Source organism: Oculina patagonica, chromosome 7 (genome assembly GCF_052425735.1).
Source record: "Oculina patagonica isolate OP01 chromosome 7, crgOcupat, whole genome shotgun sequence".
Lineage (NCBI taxonomy): Eukaryota > Metazoa > Cnidaria > Anthozoa > Scleractinia > Oculinidae > Oculina > Oculina patagonica.
Window position 1 is genome coordinate 5,979,852 of NC_135764.1, and position 15,387 is coordinate 5,995,238.

A 15,387-nucleotide genomic window follows, 5' to 3' on the forward strand; every position below is an offset into this window, starting at 1 on the left:
CAGTCAGTCAGTTAGACCGACAGTCATTCATTCATTCATTCATTCATTCATTCATTCATTCATTCATTCATTCATTCATTCATTCATTCATTCATTCATTCATTCATTCATTCATTCATTCATTCATTCATTCATTGAAAAAGTCATCAACGCGTCATTTTAAGATAAACTGCAATTGCTTAAAAACGTGGGGAATGCTACTGCATAGTAGAACTACTTAGCCTGCTCCTCCTCCAGTGCCTGGGATTGAGCGAAAAGAGTGGCTGAAACTTTTGGGAATTACCTTCCATGAAGATCCTTGTAATTGGGATCTTCATGTCGACAGTTTACTTTTTAGAGCTGCTAGCCGACTATATATTCTTAGGGTATGCAAATATTATGGGTACACAAAAGATCAGCTTAGTAAACTCTTCGACTCTTTAAAAATGTCATTATTTCTGTATGAATTAGAAGTGTGGGGCTCCGCCTATCAAGGCAAATATTTAGATCGGATTGACACTTTTTTTCGGCGAGCCTATCGTTTTGGTTATACAAATAAGACCATTTTGATATCTGATGTTATAAAGAATAGGGACAGTGATCCTTTCAACAGAATCACAAGTGACACTGGCCATGTATTATTATATAACTTGCTTCCACCCAAACGTAACATAGCTCTTAGAGAAAGGGGCCATGACTCCATACTCCCTAAAGTAAAAACGGAACGTTTCAAACGGGCTTTTTAATTAGATGTCTTTTTAAATTTATTTCTTAAAATCTCTGTAATACATATAATAGGTTTTCATTTTACTAGTTTAGCTTAATTTAGTTTGTTTTTGATTGTAAGGCCACACGTCTGTTGTGACTAACTTCTTAATAAAGACTTCTACTACTAAGTAATCCCACGTCCTGTTTAAAGACGTTCAACGGATCTGTTTTTTTTGGTGGGGTTTGACTCGTCTCAAAGGTATAGTGTAATGATGTTAAGGAGCTGGAAAGTAATCAAAGTACAATGTCAATTTCGTTTAGCACAATTCTTGAATATATAAAGGTATAACACAAATGCGCATTAACAAGGAATCAACTGAGACTTGCTTTTCCTTGACTTTAGAATTAAAAAAGGTAATGGAAAACATGGATTCTTTAAAAATTTTCTAATACTTTAAAAATTACCGTTTGCTCAGCTAAAGCGGATGGCACAGACAAGTAACCGTGTGATCAAATGGGCTTCCGTATTGAGCTGACCAAATATATACACATGTAAATACTGCCTGAAACCAATGATATCGACAACAAATCACTATCAATTGAGCCATAACCAACTTGGCCTTTTTTATTAATTATTTAAATTATTGCAGCAATTGTAGAAACGTACCTTACAAGATTAATAATATTGTAAAAAAATAATCAATTATGAAGTAACAATATTTCCTTTAGAGGACACTAGACTTGCAATACAGCAGCTATTTTCGTACAGTCTTACTTTGTGAAATTATTAAAAATACGAGATCTGGATAACTAAAAGAAAAGCGCATGCGCACAGAATCAAAGTAATTATTGGATAAGTATCTTCCAGTTTCTTGTAACAGCAAACTATGGGACTACTGATCATGAAAATATTTTCGTTATTGTCATCTCGTGAAAACAATAACCACAAAACCAACACCGACATTTATCTACAAGGGTTATAATATCTTATTGTTTCAGCAATAAGCCTAAATACTCAATAAGCCTTAATACTATAACATTACAAATCAAGAATTCTAACTTGTCAAGTTCTTCTTTCGAAACGTTTCCTCAATTCTAACCATTCCTTTGAATGAAGTGTTTTCTAGCTTATTGAATATTATTTTGGACTTCCTATGATTTGAAAAGCGGCCTTCGCACGACAAACTAAAGTTGGCAAACTCATGTTGGCAAACTCAAGTTGGTGTGTGTGAAGTTGGCAAACTGTTGGTGAGAATAGAGACAAGTTCTATCTGTCGCCAACAGTTGACCAACTTGTTTCCCGTTGTTTTGTCGTTCACGCACACCAACTTGAGTTTGCCAACACGAGTTGGCCAATAGTTTGTCGTGTGAAGGCCGCTAAAGAGGAGTTTGGCACCACCCTCAAAATTGACCTTAAACCTCGTTTTATACCATACTTTGAAATCCGTAAACTGATATCCAGCCTGATGCTTTTTAAAAAACATCCTATAGCTCTTTTAAAAGCTGTTGTTTAGTCTTCAAAAGCTCCTTAAGTAAAAAAAAAAAAAACATTTATGTCACTAACGTTTGCTTATTTTTTAACTTTCCGCAATCCTAAGCATCCCTTTGAATTTTTGTTAAACTGAAGTGTTTTTCTAACTTATTGAATATTATTTTGGGCTTCCTATGACTTGAAAGGAGAGTTTGGCAGCACTCTCAAAAATGACCTTAAACCTCGTTTTATACCATACTTTGAATGTCTTTTTAAAAACATCCTATAGCTGTTTTAAAAGCTGTTGTTTAGTCTTTCGAAGCTCCTTAAGTAATTAAAAAATTCTGTCACTAACGTTTGCTCATATTTCTCCTTCCCTTAAAACTTTTAGTTCTTTGGGAACGCTGTAGTATTTATTCACGCTTACAAACTAGGTGTATAACATGTTACGAAATATCTATATAAAAATGCTCGTGTGTTGATTTTTTTTGCTTCTGCATATCGTCGCTAGCCTTTCCTCTGAGCTCTCACAGATACAGCTTTGCACGCAGTGTGTGGACAGGAGCTGGGACTTGAACTGGCTGCGGTTTATCAGCTGTTGACTGGCCTCTTTCCACCACAAGCCTGTTGACTTCGGTCAACATGTCGAGCAAGTGATCATGAAAGTGGCGTTTTCTTATGACCTCGACCAAAGTCTGATGTTCGAATAAAAAAGAAAAAATTAAATCATCTTATTAGACCAACAATTGTAGTATGGATGATGTTACTGAAGAGCCGAAAAGGATTATGGATATAAAGACGAGTACACGGTTTTGTGCATTGAGTGATATGTGTTTGTTTTATGTTGAAAGTTGGTTCAATCCGGAAGTTTGACAGGCTTTACTGCTCGTGAAACACGAGGACAGTACATACTAAGAGAATGTCAACCTAACAGTACATATCGATTGCAACTTGCTTGGTCTTTGAAGTAAATCCTCGAGCCAAGTGGCCTATACTTGCCGGAGCTTATCAGGTTTTTCGTAGCATTAAGCAGCTAGGACATGTAGGAGTACTTTTTCTCCCTCCCCTCCCCCAACCCCCTGGATTACAAACTACTCCAAGCAGTGTCAACCCCAATAGTAAACTCGCCGGAACCATTTATACACCTGGGTAAAGAGAAAGTGTCTTGCCCAAAAACACAACACAGTAAGAACGGTCAAGACTCGAACCCGGACTGTTCGATCCAGAGTTTGGCGTGCTTACCATTAGGCTACCCTGCCTCCTACCAACGAGGACTTTACAGAGATTTTTAAAGCTTTTTGTTAGCAAATTGTACGCTCTTGAGGTATCTTATTTAGATGAAAAACAACACAGAAATGTAATTTTTGGAATTCGGCTAGTAAAGTAGTAAAGCTCTTAATCGTCAGTTTTATATAAGTCGTTAGAGCCCATTTTCTGCTAAATTAAACTGTGCTCAAAAAAGTAATAACCAAAAACTTCTAAAAGGGTATGTTTTAGTATTAAGGTAAAAAAGTATTCAAACTCACTTGAATGAACCGGGACCCTCTCTCTGGATTCCTCCAAGCCACATAACCAGGCGCAGTAGAAAAGGACAACAAGAAATCTGCTTCTTGTGGACACGCACTTCTTGGGAGGGTGGAGTCGGGAGAAAATGCCTCCATGCAACTGTCGGCATAACCAGTGGTGGCTGAACTGCTTTCCTTTTCCTGCCCTCTACATGTCTGAATAAAGAAAAGCTTGGGTTTATTTCTTAGTGTTGGACAGTTGGGCGCCTTGAACTCGGTCATCAGATCTTCAATTGATGTCTTTCTTCCATCCACACCATAAATGACATCCCGTTCTCCACCGTGTGACATCACAACGAAGACAAAAGCGTCAAAGTTGCTGTGATCCTTCGCTGCGAAGTTTGCTGCTACCTTTGGTATTTCATCTCGTTTGAGATCGTTTAGAACACACACAGTAAAAGAGAGCTCATTGAACAGATCTTTAACCCCTTTTTCGTCGAATTGAGCGCCCTTGCGATTCTCCGTCTTGTTGTAGAAGTTTACATTGTTGATTACAACGCACATTCCTCGTGGACGACTGTTCAATTTGTAGCAAAGGAGTCCAGGTGTTTCTAAAGAAAAAAGAAAAAAAAAAAACAACTATGTACGTTTACTGTTGTCGTTAAAACATTTTTAATTATACCACCCTTTGCTACTTGGCTCGAAACACGATTTCTTTTCGCGGTGGCCGGACATCTTGTGACATGTTTCGGTTGTCTTCCATATATTTATTTCAAACAATATTAATGTACAATAAAACAATGATCAGATTCGGTTTTTGTGATATTACGATTTCAAGAAACCAGCAACTGCAAGAAATCAGAAAATAGAGCATTTGAAGTTTAAAACAAATAATTAAGAAGCATGTTTCTTAATTGTTTTCCTCATTTGTAGCTAAAAGGTAGACAAGAAACCTTGTGTAGTTTAAACAAGGGTGTCACCGTAGTGAAAGCACTCGCCTTCCAGCAATGTCACTGCCAGGGGTCGATTCCTGGTATATATGTGGGTTGAGATTTTTTTGTTGGTGCTCGTCCTTGCTCCGAGTTTTTTTCTCTGGGTTCCCCGGTTTTTTTCTCCCTCCACAAAAACCAATATTAAACTAATACTAGAAATTCCAAGTCAATCTTGAATGCACAAACACGTCTTAACGAGCACCTGAGCTCTTTCGTGTAACGTGGGTAAATTAATTACATTTTACCGAAAGGCATTTTACGTAGAGAAATAAAAAAGAAAAAGGAAAAAAGACATTCGCTTTTCGTGATCCGACACGAAAAATAATTTGCCTTGTTTTCAATCCGAAATTCTCTATCATTAACTCAATCCCAATTTAATCATGCATTTAAACATATGTCTGAAACATACGGGAGAATTGGGTAGAGATTTTGAAAGAAATCTCTGGAAGACACCGTAAAAGTCGAGCATAGTAGCCCCAACGCTTTATGCCTATACTCGCACTTGGTTTTATTTTTTTTTTTAACTTACGCTCGTGTTTCTTTCCTTGCTCTTGCAGTTTTTCTTCAAGCTTTGCATTTCTTTGTTCAAGTTCTTTTATTCTCCGTTGAGAGCCTGAGAGAAAAAATATTTCGCTGTTTTATCTAAATATAAAATAATTGACAATTAGAAAATGTAACCCTGGGTTTGCGTTTGGTTTGTAAAAAAACGAAGGACCTGAATAACACCAAACTGATAAAAAAAAACATCCATAAGATCTCAACCGCGTTTTACAATAAATTTATACCCTGGTGTATTTATTATGATCTTATGAATTCTTTTGCTATTTGTTATTTATTTTTGTTACTTCAAACTCACCCTCATGTTCGTTCCTTTGTTCGTTTATTGTCTCTTCAAGCTCTTGTATTTTTTGTGCAGAACCTGAAAAAAAATTACGAGAAAGTTACTGTCGTACTTTTAAATCATTTTGTAATTCTTTTAAATTACTACAGTGTGGCGTTTAACCTGTAACGACCAGCAATAGCAATAACGAAAAAATAGATATATTTCAGGCTTCTTGATAAATACATGTACCTTGAAGCTTGTTAGTACTGCTGCTAAGTTTTTTCGCTTGATCTGCGTTCTTCTGTTCAAGTTCCTTATTTCTCTGTTCAAGCTCCTCTATTCTCCGTTGAGACTCTAAGAAGAGAAAACTTTCGCTGTATTACCTGTCTTACCTAGTTATTCAATAATGATTATAAACAATGTTCACTTGGCTCTGTGGACGTCTTTTAACCATTTAATATGTCCCCGTTTTATCCTTCATTTCCAAGGTGGTTAGCTACAACGCACAAGCACTTCCAACATAACAAAAGCCTTAGGGTAAAAAAATGGTTTAAAGGACGTAATTTTAGATCATTTATGGCAAGTGACCGCGAGAAGCTGCTGCAGTCAAGAGAGTCGAAATGAGCAAGGGGCCTAAAAGTATGTCCGCTTTCAATTTGTTCACATTCTTTCTTTCAGATTTAATCCAATCAGAAGTCAACTGGAAGGTGTCCCTATTGTTTGATTGGATAACGATTGCTTGAAAAAAATACCCGGATTAAAAACATTGAGTTGAATTACAGTATATGGTACACATCGTCAAGTGTTGCCCCCAATTCATCACTTTGGTTGGCTGCAAAATTCAAACTTTACTTAAAGGAACTACGTCACGGACAACACATTTTGAAAAAATTGGCATAGTTTTTTTCAAATTTGTCGCTCGAAATTTATAAGCTCATTTAAACGATTTTTTTTTTCTTGAGATACTGAAGGATATTTAAGCTTTTAAACTTGCGAAAAGCTTTATGTTCGCTATAGGAGGCTTGTAACCTCCCAAAGATCAACCCCTAACGTTCATGGGTTGGCAACAGTGGAGTAGGGGACTGCCTGTGAGGATAAAGTTAAGTGGGGGCCGCTACGGTAGCCGTGAAGGCCTAGTCAATGGCAGTAACCCGGTCAAGCTTACAGTATGGGGCTTTTACAATTCTGCAGAGGGTCAGTCACATTTCCAGTATCTTCGACAACAGAAAACGAATAAGGTCTTAGCCCTCCAGTTTTTTTCAGACAAAATTTTTCCCATTGTAAATAAGAAAACCACTTTCAGCTAGCGAACCTGTAAGCTGGTCATTGCTGCTGCTAAGATTGCCCAAGTAACTCTGTCCAGGCTGTCTTGATCTTTGTAGAGCCTCTAAGGGAAAAAGGCTTTCGTTGTTTTAGCAACATATTTAACAATCGACATTTCATTTAAAGGTAATTTTGTCACAAAACAATTAGCACAAAAGAAAAAGCTAAATCCTTTACGGAGATCATCTTATAAAAATAATATATGGATTTAGTGAAAAAAAAAGTTTTATTTCAATGTTGCGTGCTCAAAATGCGTCACGGATCGCCGGTCGAACGTGTCTGGTCAACACGGTTTTTCGGTTGTTTCTCATTTTCAGTAGCGGTCTAGTAAGGTATTTAATACACCGAACCGTCTCTTACATAACCATATAATTGGATAAATAGGACTCTGGATCTACCTTTTTTGACTTTGAGAGGCAAAACCAACATTTAAGCAAGCGATCGAGTGAAACCACAATGTTTAACTACTGATCTTCCTTCCCTCTCCATCAACGTTGCATTACCACCGCTCATTTGAACACTATGTGAGGAAAAGTCTTAAAACGTTATCATTTTGGAGTGCACACTGCTTTACTAATCCACGTTTCCTACTTTATACATACTTTATCAAGTTTCGGAAATACTTAAATGCTACAAAGTAAATTTGCTACTCATGATGTCATCACAGGACAAAACAAGGCTAAGCTTTAAGTCTCGAACCGTGCCACTAGATGTTCTATTTATTGGTCTAAATATAAACTAGGCAGTCAGTTTAAAAGAAAACTAACAAGCACTTGCACCGCAACTCGATTATCAAGGTCCGCATTTCTGCTTGTTAAACTGGGCCATGTAAGATCTACGTACTGGTTTTTATTACTTCATGTACCTAATAATATATAGACTTACTCATCCATTAATTTCCATTACATTACCTTGTACTTGCCTCAATTCCTCTGCCAAAAAGACAAAAAACAACAACCTCATTAACATAATGTGATATTGCTTGACGGGTTGCCATTTGGGGCTGTTGCCTGTTTTTGACATAAACCTTGTAAGACCCTTCTATAGCTTGAGTAGATCCCAGCTACCAGTTCACAACTCACAACTCACAACACTCCGGCTTACAAAACCGTGTGATTGGTCAACTAAGTAGCCCGAATAATAACGTAATGAACTTAAAACATAACAGAGTCGAAAACAACCGCATTACCTGAGTTTTCCAGTGTTTTTTTTTTTTTTTTTTCAGGGCACTCGGCAGGAGGGGTTTCCTCCCTGGGTGGGGGAACTCAGGTATTTTTTGGGTGGGTATATACCCCTCAGGTCTCCAAAGTAGCACCCCGTTTTAGAAAAAAAATTGCATTCAAAATGATACCCCGTTCTAAAATGGACACTTGTTTAACACCCCGTTTCGGGCTGCTAATATTTGGATCTTTTGTATGTTCGAAATGCCATACCTCGTTCTAGAAATTGCCTCTAAAATGGATAACCTGTTATAGATCGGGAGCCCAAAATTACGACACCGTTGGACGGCACATACCCGGGGGTTTCCATCTTATGATCATTTTAAAATTTCATTGAACCAAATACCGCTGACACTTAATCTCCGGCGCGAATGGCGGTAGATTCCTGTCCCATACCCTGTCTACCCTCACAGGGAAGCAATCTGCAATTCTGCGTGTATGTTCTAATTGTTTTTTTTTTTTTTTTTTTTTTTTTTTTTTTCAAGAAAGGAGAGTTGGTCAATAGTTATAATAGTTGGTCAATAGTTATCGAGAATAGGAGCGTTGAAAGCTGAACTCGATTGATTTCCTACCGTCCGCATTACTGCGCGTGAACAACGCACAGTAAACCTGGTGATACAATACTTCACAACCGGTTAAACTGGGCGATGTTATATCACGGTCTGGTTTAAGGGATGTACATAGCTTAGAATTAGTTGTGACAACCAATTTGGTATTTACACTTTACGGAGTCTTCGTTCCTTGAAACCTCTGTCATTCCGCAAAAACACTTGTAGTCTTGCGGCTGCATTTACACATTAGATGCTTAAAACCTTGATAGGTGCGTAAAGTCTTGTAACCTTGTGACCAAGGGTTTTTACAAGATGTTAAATTTAAAAATCCTTTAGATAAGAACCAACATTTTTCAAGTTTCGCTGAAAAGGTTCTTTTGGTAGGTTTTTAAGCGGCTTCTTTCTTTAATGAAAACATGCCCGTTGCTGGTCAGAAATTTATTAATAAATGGAGTCCCATTTTTCTATGTCACAGTTGTAACTTATACACAGAAAGAGAGACCATCACTCGATGCGTGATCACATGTCACGCATCGAGTTCAATCAACCTTTGTAGTCGCTTTCGATTCGTGTTATATTGATGTTTGTAATTCAGAAGGAGCTGAATAAATCTAGTTCTAGTTCATGATAACCATTTCGTCGCCCGTTTATCCACGTTTGAGTTCATCCCGATTAATCATCTGAACAGCAACATTGAATGAAACTGGCAGTTGGGTGGTTTTAACGAAATATAAAGCTCATTCATTACTTTTAACACGGGTATTTGTTTTTTACACATTTTTTTAGTAGCAGTTTACGGTAGTAAATATAGCGAGCTTAGTTTTCAATGAATAGGACTTTCGATCTGCCTTTCACGACTTCGAGTAGCAAAACCCACACGATCGTGATCGAGTGAAGAAATTAAATCTATCCAAAATACAATGTGAAATTCTCTCCCTTCCCTTCCCTGTCCATGTTGCATCACCGCCACTCATTTGGAAACTGTGTGAAGTAAAGCGTGAAACAATTGTCATCTTGGAGTGCACGCTACTTTACTCGTTCACGTCCATTTTACTACTTTACTCATCCTTCTTTATAAAGTTTCGAAAGTGCTATAATGCTACAAAGTTACTATACTGCACATGCTGTCATGACAAGACAAGGCAAGACTGAGGTAAAACTTTGGAACCGTTTCAGTAGAGATGTTTGTTTATAATAGTCGAAATAACCTAGGCAGCCAGTTCAAAACAAAACTAGCTGGCACCTGCACCACTACTGGGTTTACAAAGTCCACATCCGTTTGTTTAAAGATGATTTCCAGTCCGTACTGCGCAGACTCGGGCTTTGTTTACGTTTTTGTTTTGAATTCGTTGAAACGTTACACTTCGCTGACAGCATACATGACGTTTTTTAGTCCGCCATTACAGTTTGTTTCGTTCAAGAAGTTCCGATGAGCTAAAACGTCGGTTTGAAATAGCGTCAAGGTTCTTCTACTCGTTATTATTTGTTCTGCAAGGATATCTGGCGTTAATAATGAAGAAAAAGGTAAGTTTGTCGCGGAATTTTTAGTTTTGCTTGTAAACATTCCCTTCGTGTGGGCTCACATAAACATTGCAGCCGAGATTGCGCAGTACAGACTGGAATTCATCTTTAAATGGGCGATGTTAGATCTACGGTCTGTTTTTTTTTTTTTTTTAATTCATGTACACTTTAAATATAATAAAGCCAATGTAACCTTTTATAGACACTAACATCAATCATAAATTACCATCACAGTACCTTCCTGTTTCCTCTTAATAAACTCTGCAAGAAAAAAAAAACATGATCCACGTTAAGATAATGTTGGTTCGAAAATAAGGAAACTATCATTTGTAGACTTCCGCACTGATGCCAAGTGTCAAACATGTCAAACAGTGATTAAGTGCATGACGTTTGAATGATGCTACACTTAAGGTGGTCGCGCAGGACCCTTGAAATCATTACGTATGTATTTATTTAAAGAGTATGCACGAACTGCGACGACTGAAGCCGACAACAATTGAAATATTCATGAGAATTTTTTTTCTCTGAGTTCTTTGTACAAGTAATTACACGGTATTGTTCTCAGCCTCGCATCCCGTGCGCTGGAACATAGCGAATTATCATAATTAGATTCACAGCTTTAAATAAAGCACACGTTGTTGTAAACATCGACTCGGAAGGTGTTCGGAAGCCTCAAAACCTGCAATTTTGTGTCCAAGTTTTCTCCGCCGATATAGAATTTCAAGAGTTGATTCGCGAGGAACATAAACTTGGTGTACTCTATTGTGTTCTGGCTAGAGCGAATTTTTAAATTTCCTTCTCAAAATGAAGATAGCATGTTTCAAAGTTTAGATTTCACATTTTTACTCTCTTAGAAGCCATTAACTTGTAGCAGTTTTTGAAATAAAAATTTTCGTTCTAGTGGGAACACAAAAGAAGTTACGATTTATCACTAGGCTATATAATCATTTAATTTGGTGCGCTGTGCTAGCTAAAAACTTGGACACAAAATCGCATTATCTTCAGTTAAACTTTTAAGGGCTTTTAACATCACAGACAACGGTCATCTCTCAGTAAAAGGACAATCATGATGTAATTCCATCATCCCTGGGTATCCTTATTAAATTTTAGAGGAATCGATATTCAAAATGTAGTGAATTAAAGCTTTACAAGACAGCACTCCAACAAGAAATTTGGCTAATGAATATATTAATGAGCAAGGGTCCTGCGCGACCTTAAGTCAGTGTATTGTGTATAAAATTAAATTGAACGGATTTTTCCACTTTTTTATTCTGGAGGAATGTGAGGCTCAAGAGTAGGAAATATATTCAATGTCTGCTACGCCATTCTTTTGGAATTTAATAAACAACAAATAAACCGCTTCCCACGAGTATCTACCGTTAAATGAAGATAACAGCAGGATGATTAATCCAATTTGTTTTGGTAACAGACATAAGCAATGCGCGCAATTGATAATGTATATACTACCATTTGCGTTCATCCAAGAAGTGTGATTTAACGGGTAGTTTTACTTTTAAAACCTCAACGGTTTTGTCTGTTACGTGTCACTTTTGACCAATGAAACGTTTGTGGTAAGGTCGTCTCTTTAAATTTTGTTATACTTATGATTAATTGATAACAGGCTAGGACTTCGTATCGTCCAACTCTGCCTGCAATCATACTCGTGATTAAGCAAATCAATCACTTCTATAATTACAGACCAAATTGGATTCCACTCAGTCCTATTACCATTATTTAGTATGTACCACACAAATGAATAGTGCTTTGCGCGCGCGCTGATTGGTTAACTCGGAGGTGATAAGCAAAGTACTATTCACCTCCGATTTGCTAAAGATAAGCAAACTGCCTTCGCGTGTCGCTTTGTTTACCGAAGCCGATGTTTTGGTCCGATAGTTATTCCATTTGTATGATATATACTTAAACAATTATTCACCTCAGTGTCGGTGAATGTGGTAGATATTTGCCGAGCCGCGATATCCACCACTATTCACCTCCACTTCCGGGAATAATTCTTAATTTCTGACGCCAAACATTTCAACCAATAACAAAAAAAACTAAGGACAACCAGGTTATTAGTGGTTACTTGTGCCAAGATTTGTGGCCCAAAATACGCGAAAGGTCTTCAGTTGAAAATATCGATAATTTGCAGCCTGATTCTCACACGGTCCGCGTTAACTCGCCCTCACTCCCTGAGAGCGAGCGACCTTGGGATCTGGACCGTCTGATGCTGTTTTGAGCATTTGGCTGATAATTTGCTGGATTTATATTTAAACCTCACTTTACATAGATCTCTACTTTAATTTATGCCACGGGTAAGACGATTTTTCACTCACAACCCTACAGTTTTGCTGTATTTCTTGTTAGACATACAGTTGTCTTGTTAGACCAGGAAGAGTAAATTTAGGGCATTTTCATTGAATCTTGAATTCAGCAGTTTAATTTAAAATGTTTGCTACATGAAATGTGAAATATGACACTGATGAAGCCCAACTTAAAGTATTACTTCAAAGCTGATCTGTAGCTATCTAGCAGAGGCAACCAAAGGTCTATTTCGTAAGAAATAATCCGGAGCCGTTATGGCCACAAAGTAATAAACACATTTTATACCTTTATTTATACAAGAAGATTTTGCACTCACAACGCTAAAGTTTTGCTGTATTTCTTGTTAGACCAGCTGGAAGACTAAATTTACGGCATTCTTATTGAATCGAAAATGCTGCAGTTTGATTTTTTAAAATGTTTACTACATGAAATTTGACACTGATGAACCAAACTTAAAGTATTACTTTAGAGCTGATCTGTAGCTGTCTATTAGGGGTAACCAAAGATCTATAAAGATCTATTCTTTTTCGTGAGAATTCATCCGGAGCCGTTATGACCCCAAAGTAATAAACACAGTTTTAAAACAAGTGTGTTCCACCTGCTTACAAATTCATATTGGTTTCTCACTCCCAAGAGAAAACTGTGCTTATTCTTTTTTTCACCAAGGACCCTGTCAGACGTCCCCAGCCAGCAAACTTAAAACACATTTTTATTTTTTTTTATAAAAAAAAACTTGTCTAACCGATGTTTAAACCATGAAGGCCGATTATTTAAACATTGTTTCTCCATGACTGTGTTTAGACGGCGTCTAAACACCGACACAAGAAACAATAATGAGTTAGACCTGCTTAGAGGGAGGTTTAAACGCCGTTTAAAAACGTTGTGGGTCAGCCCTTTAAAAAACAGTGGTCTACTATACTGCTCTACAAACAGTTAAGTAAGTACGTCAGTCGACGCAATGCACATGTAAGATGAATTCGACGCCTTAGAGACGGATTTAACCCTTTAGAGGAATACGATGGCGACAGAAGCCCATGACCATGATTTCGACAATGTGCAATTTCGTTTTCGTTTCGAACCTTCAATATTAGCCAAGAAGAGGACCTAAGGGTCGTAGCTAGGAAGAGGTTAAACGAGGCACTTGCTCCCTCTTAAATTATATAGCTAGAAAAAGTGAACTATTTTACAAAACAATACAATACAAAGTGAAAACTATTGCGTGACAAAAGAAACTTGTATTGTATTGTATTGTTTTGTATAATAATTCACTTTTTCTAGCTATCATATTTCCAACAGCCGCATGTGCATTTCAAATCAGTGTAACGATGTAAATTCGCATTTGGCAATTTTACCTGATGAGTGCTGCACGGTTGTGTAGTACGAAACTAAATTGTAAAAAATGCCAAGTCAAATCTACAGTTGATTTGTTCATCTTCTGTTATAATCACGCTCTAGTTTACTATTGAGCACTCTGAAAGCAGTTCTGCAATTCAACTCGATTATATATTAAATATATATATATATATATTTCTGATGAGTTTGCTTCTGTGGCATTGTAGGTTTCACAGCATGTAATGAACAAGATAGAGCGAACTTTAGCAAACCTAAAGGCCCGACATTAACTTGTAGCTTTATCAGGAATACATATCAATCATTGCCATCACATTACCTTCCAATTTCCTGCTTCGCTCTGAAAGAGAAAAAACAATGGGATTACAATTATAATAATCATGCTGTTGCTGTAAACATCAGTCTGCTCTCGCTGTAATGCTATTAAGTATATACCACACAAGTGATTTGTGCTTTGCGCGGGCGCTGATTGGTTAACTCGGAGGTGATATGCAAAGTGCTATTCACCTCCGAGCAGCTAAAGAGAAGCAAACTGCCTTCACATGTCGCCTTGTTTACCGCAGGTGATGTTTTTGTCCGCTAGTAATTCAACTTGTGTGGTATATACTAAAACAATTATTTACCTCAGTGTCGGGAAATGTGGTGGATATTTGCCCAGCCGCGATATCCACCACTATTCACCTCCACTTCAAGGAATAATTCTTAATTACTGACGCCAAATATTTCAATCAATGACAAAAAACTAAGGGCAACCAGGTTATTAGTCGTTACTTGTGCCGGGATTTGTGGCCCAAAGTACGCGAAAGATCTTCTTGGAAAGACCGATAATTTGCAGTTTGATTCTCGCACGGTCCGCGTTCGCTCGCCCTCACTCACTGAGAGCGAGCGACCTTCGGACCTGGACCTTCTGAGATTGTTCTGAGAATTTGGCTGAAAATTTGCTGGATTTTTTTATCAGGTATACGTACCATATACGTGTTGTTCAAATTAGTATAAGCATTTACTCAGTACGTTATTAATGTTTTATTATTGTTATTTATTTGTTTTATTAGCTAATGATTAATGTGTTATACCTGGAAACTAGCTGGTGAGTCTAGCGTACTGGGCTAACAAAAGCTAAGCGTATGTACACAATAAACCTGCTTTTTTTACCTCAGTTTATACATGGAATCTCTACTTAAGTTAATGTCATGGGTTAGGATATTTTGCACTCACGGCAAAACGCTACAGGTGTCTTGTTAGACCAGGAAGACTAAATTCGCAACATTCCCATTGAATCTTAAAATCAGCAGTTTGATTTAAAATGTTTACTACATGGAATGTGACACTGATGAAACCCAACTTAAAGTATTACTTTAGAGCTGATCTGTAGCTATCTAGTTGGGCCAACCAAAGATCTAAATTGTAAGAAATCATTCGGAGCCGTGATGGCCACAAAGTAATAAACACAGTTTTAAAACAATTTTTTTTTCTACCTGCTTAGAAATTCATATCGTTTTCACACTCTCAAGGGAAAACCGTGCTATTTTTTGTCACCAAGGTCCCTGTAAAACATCCCCAGCCAGCAAACGTAAAACACATATTTCCTTAAACAACTCCCACAAAGTGCTTAGGTGGGCGTG

The 15,387-nt window shown here is 37.4% G+C and overlaps 2 protein-coding genes across 4 annotated transcripts in view; both read right to left on the bottom strand.

Annotated features, from left to right (window-relative positions):
* LOC144659453 (caspase-7-like) overlaps positions 1-7,451 on the bottom strand; it is a 21,823-nt gene extending 14,372 nt beyond the window's left edge. The window contains exons 1-6 of one of the 3 annotated variants that reach the window (XR_013571897.1): positions 6,791-7,451; positions 5,728-5,832; positions 5,512-5,574; positions 5,185-5,268; positions 3,685-4,274; positions 2,327-2,853 (exon numbers count right to left, since the gene is read on the bottom strand). Coding sequence is in view for 2 of the 3 variants with exons in the window: in XM_078519899.1 (XP_078376025.1) it covers positions 2,686-2,853; positions 3,685-4,227 (711 nt within the window). In the remaining variant the exon portion in view is untranslated. Of the gene's footprint in view, positions 1-1,924; positions 2,854-3,684; positions 4,275-5,184; positions 5,269-5,511; positions 5,575-5,727; positions 5,833-6,790 lie in introns of those variants that run through there. The other 2 variants (XM_078519899.1, XM_078519900.1) reach the window with 2 other exon arrangements.
* The window catches only part of LOC144659433 (caspase-3-like), a 23,573-nt gene extending 13,762 nt beyond the window's left edge, over positions 1-9,811 (bottom strand). Inside the window, exon 1 of the mRNA XM_078519868.1 lies at positions 8,606-9,811. The gene's annotated coding sequence lies outside the window, so the exon portion shown is untranslated. The remainder of the gene's footprint in view (positions 1-8,605) is intronic.
* Between the last annotated feature and the right edge of the window lie 5,576 nt (positions 9,812-15,387).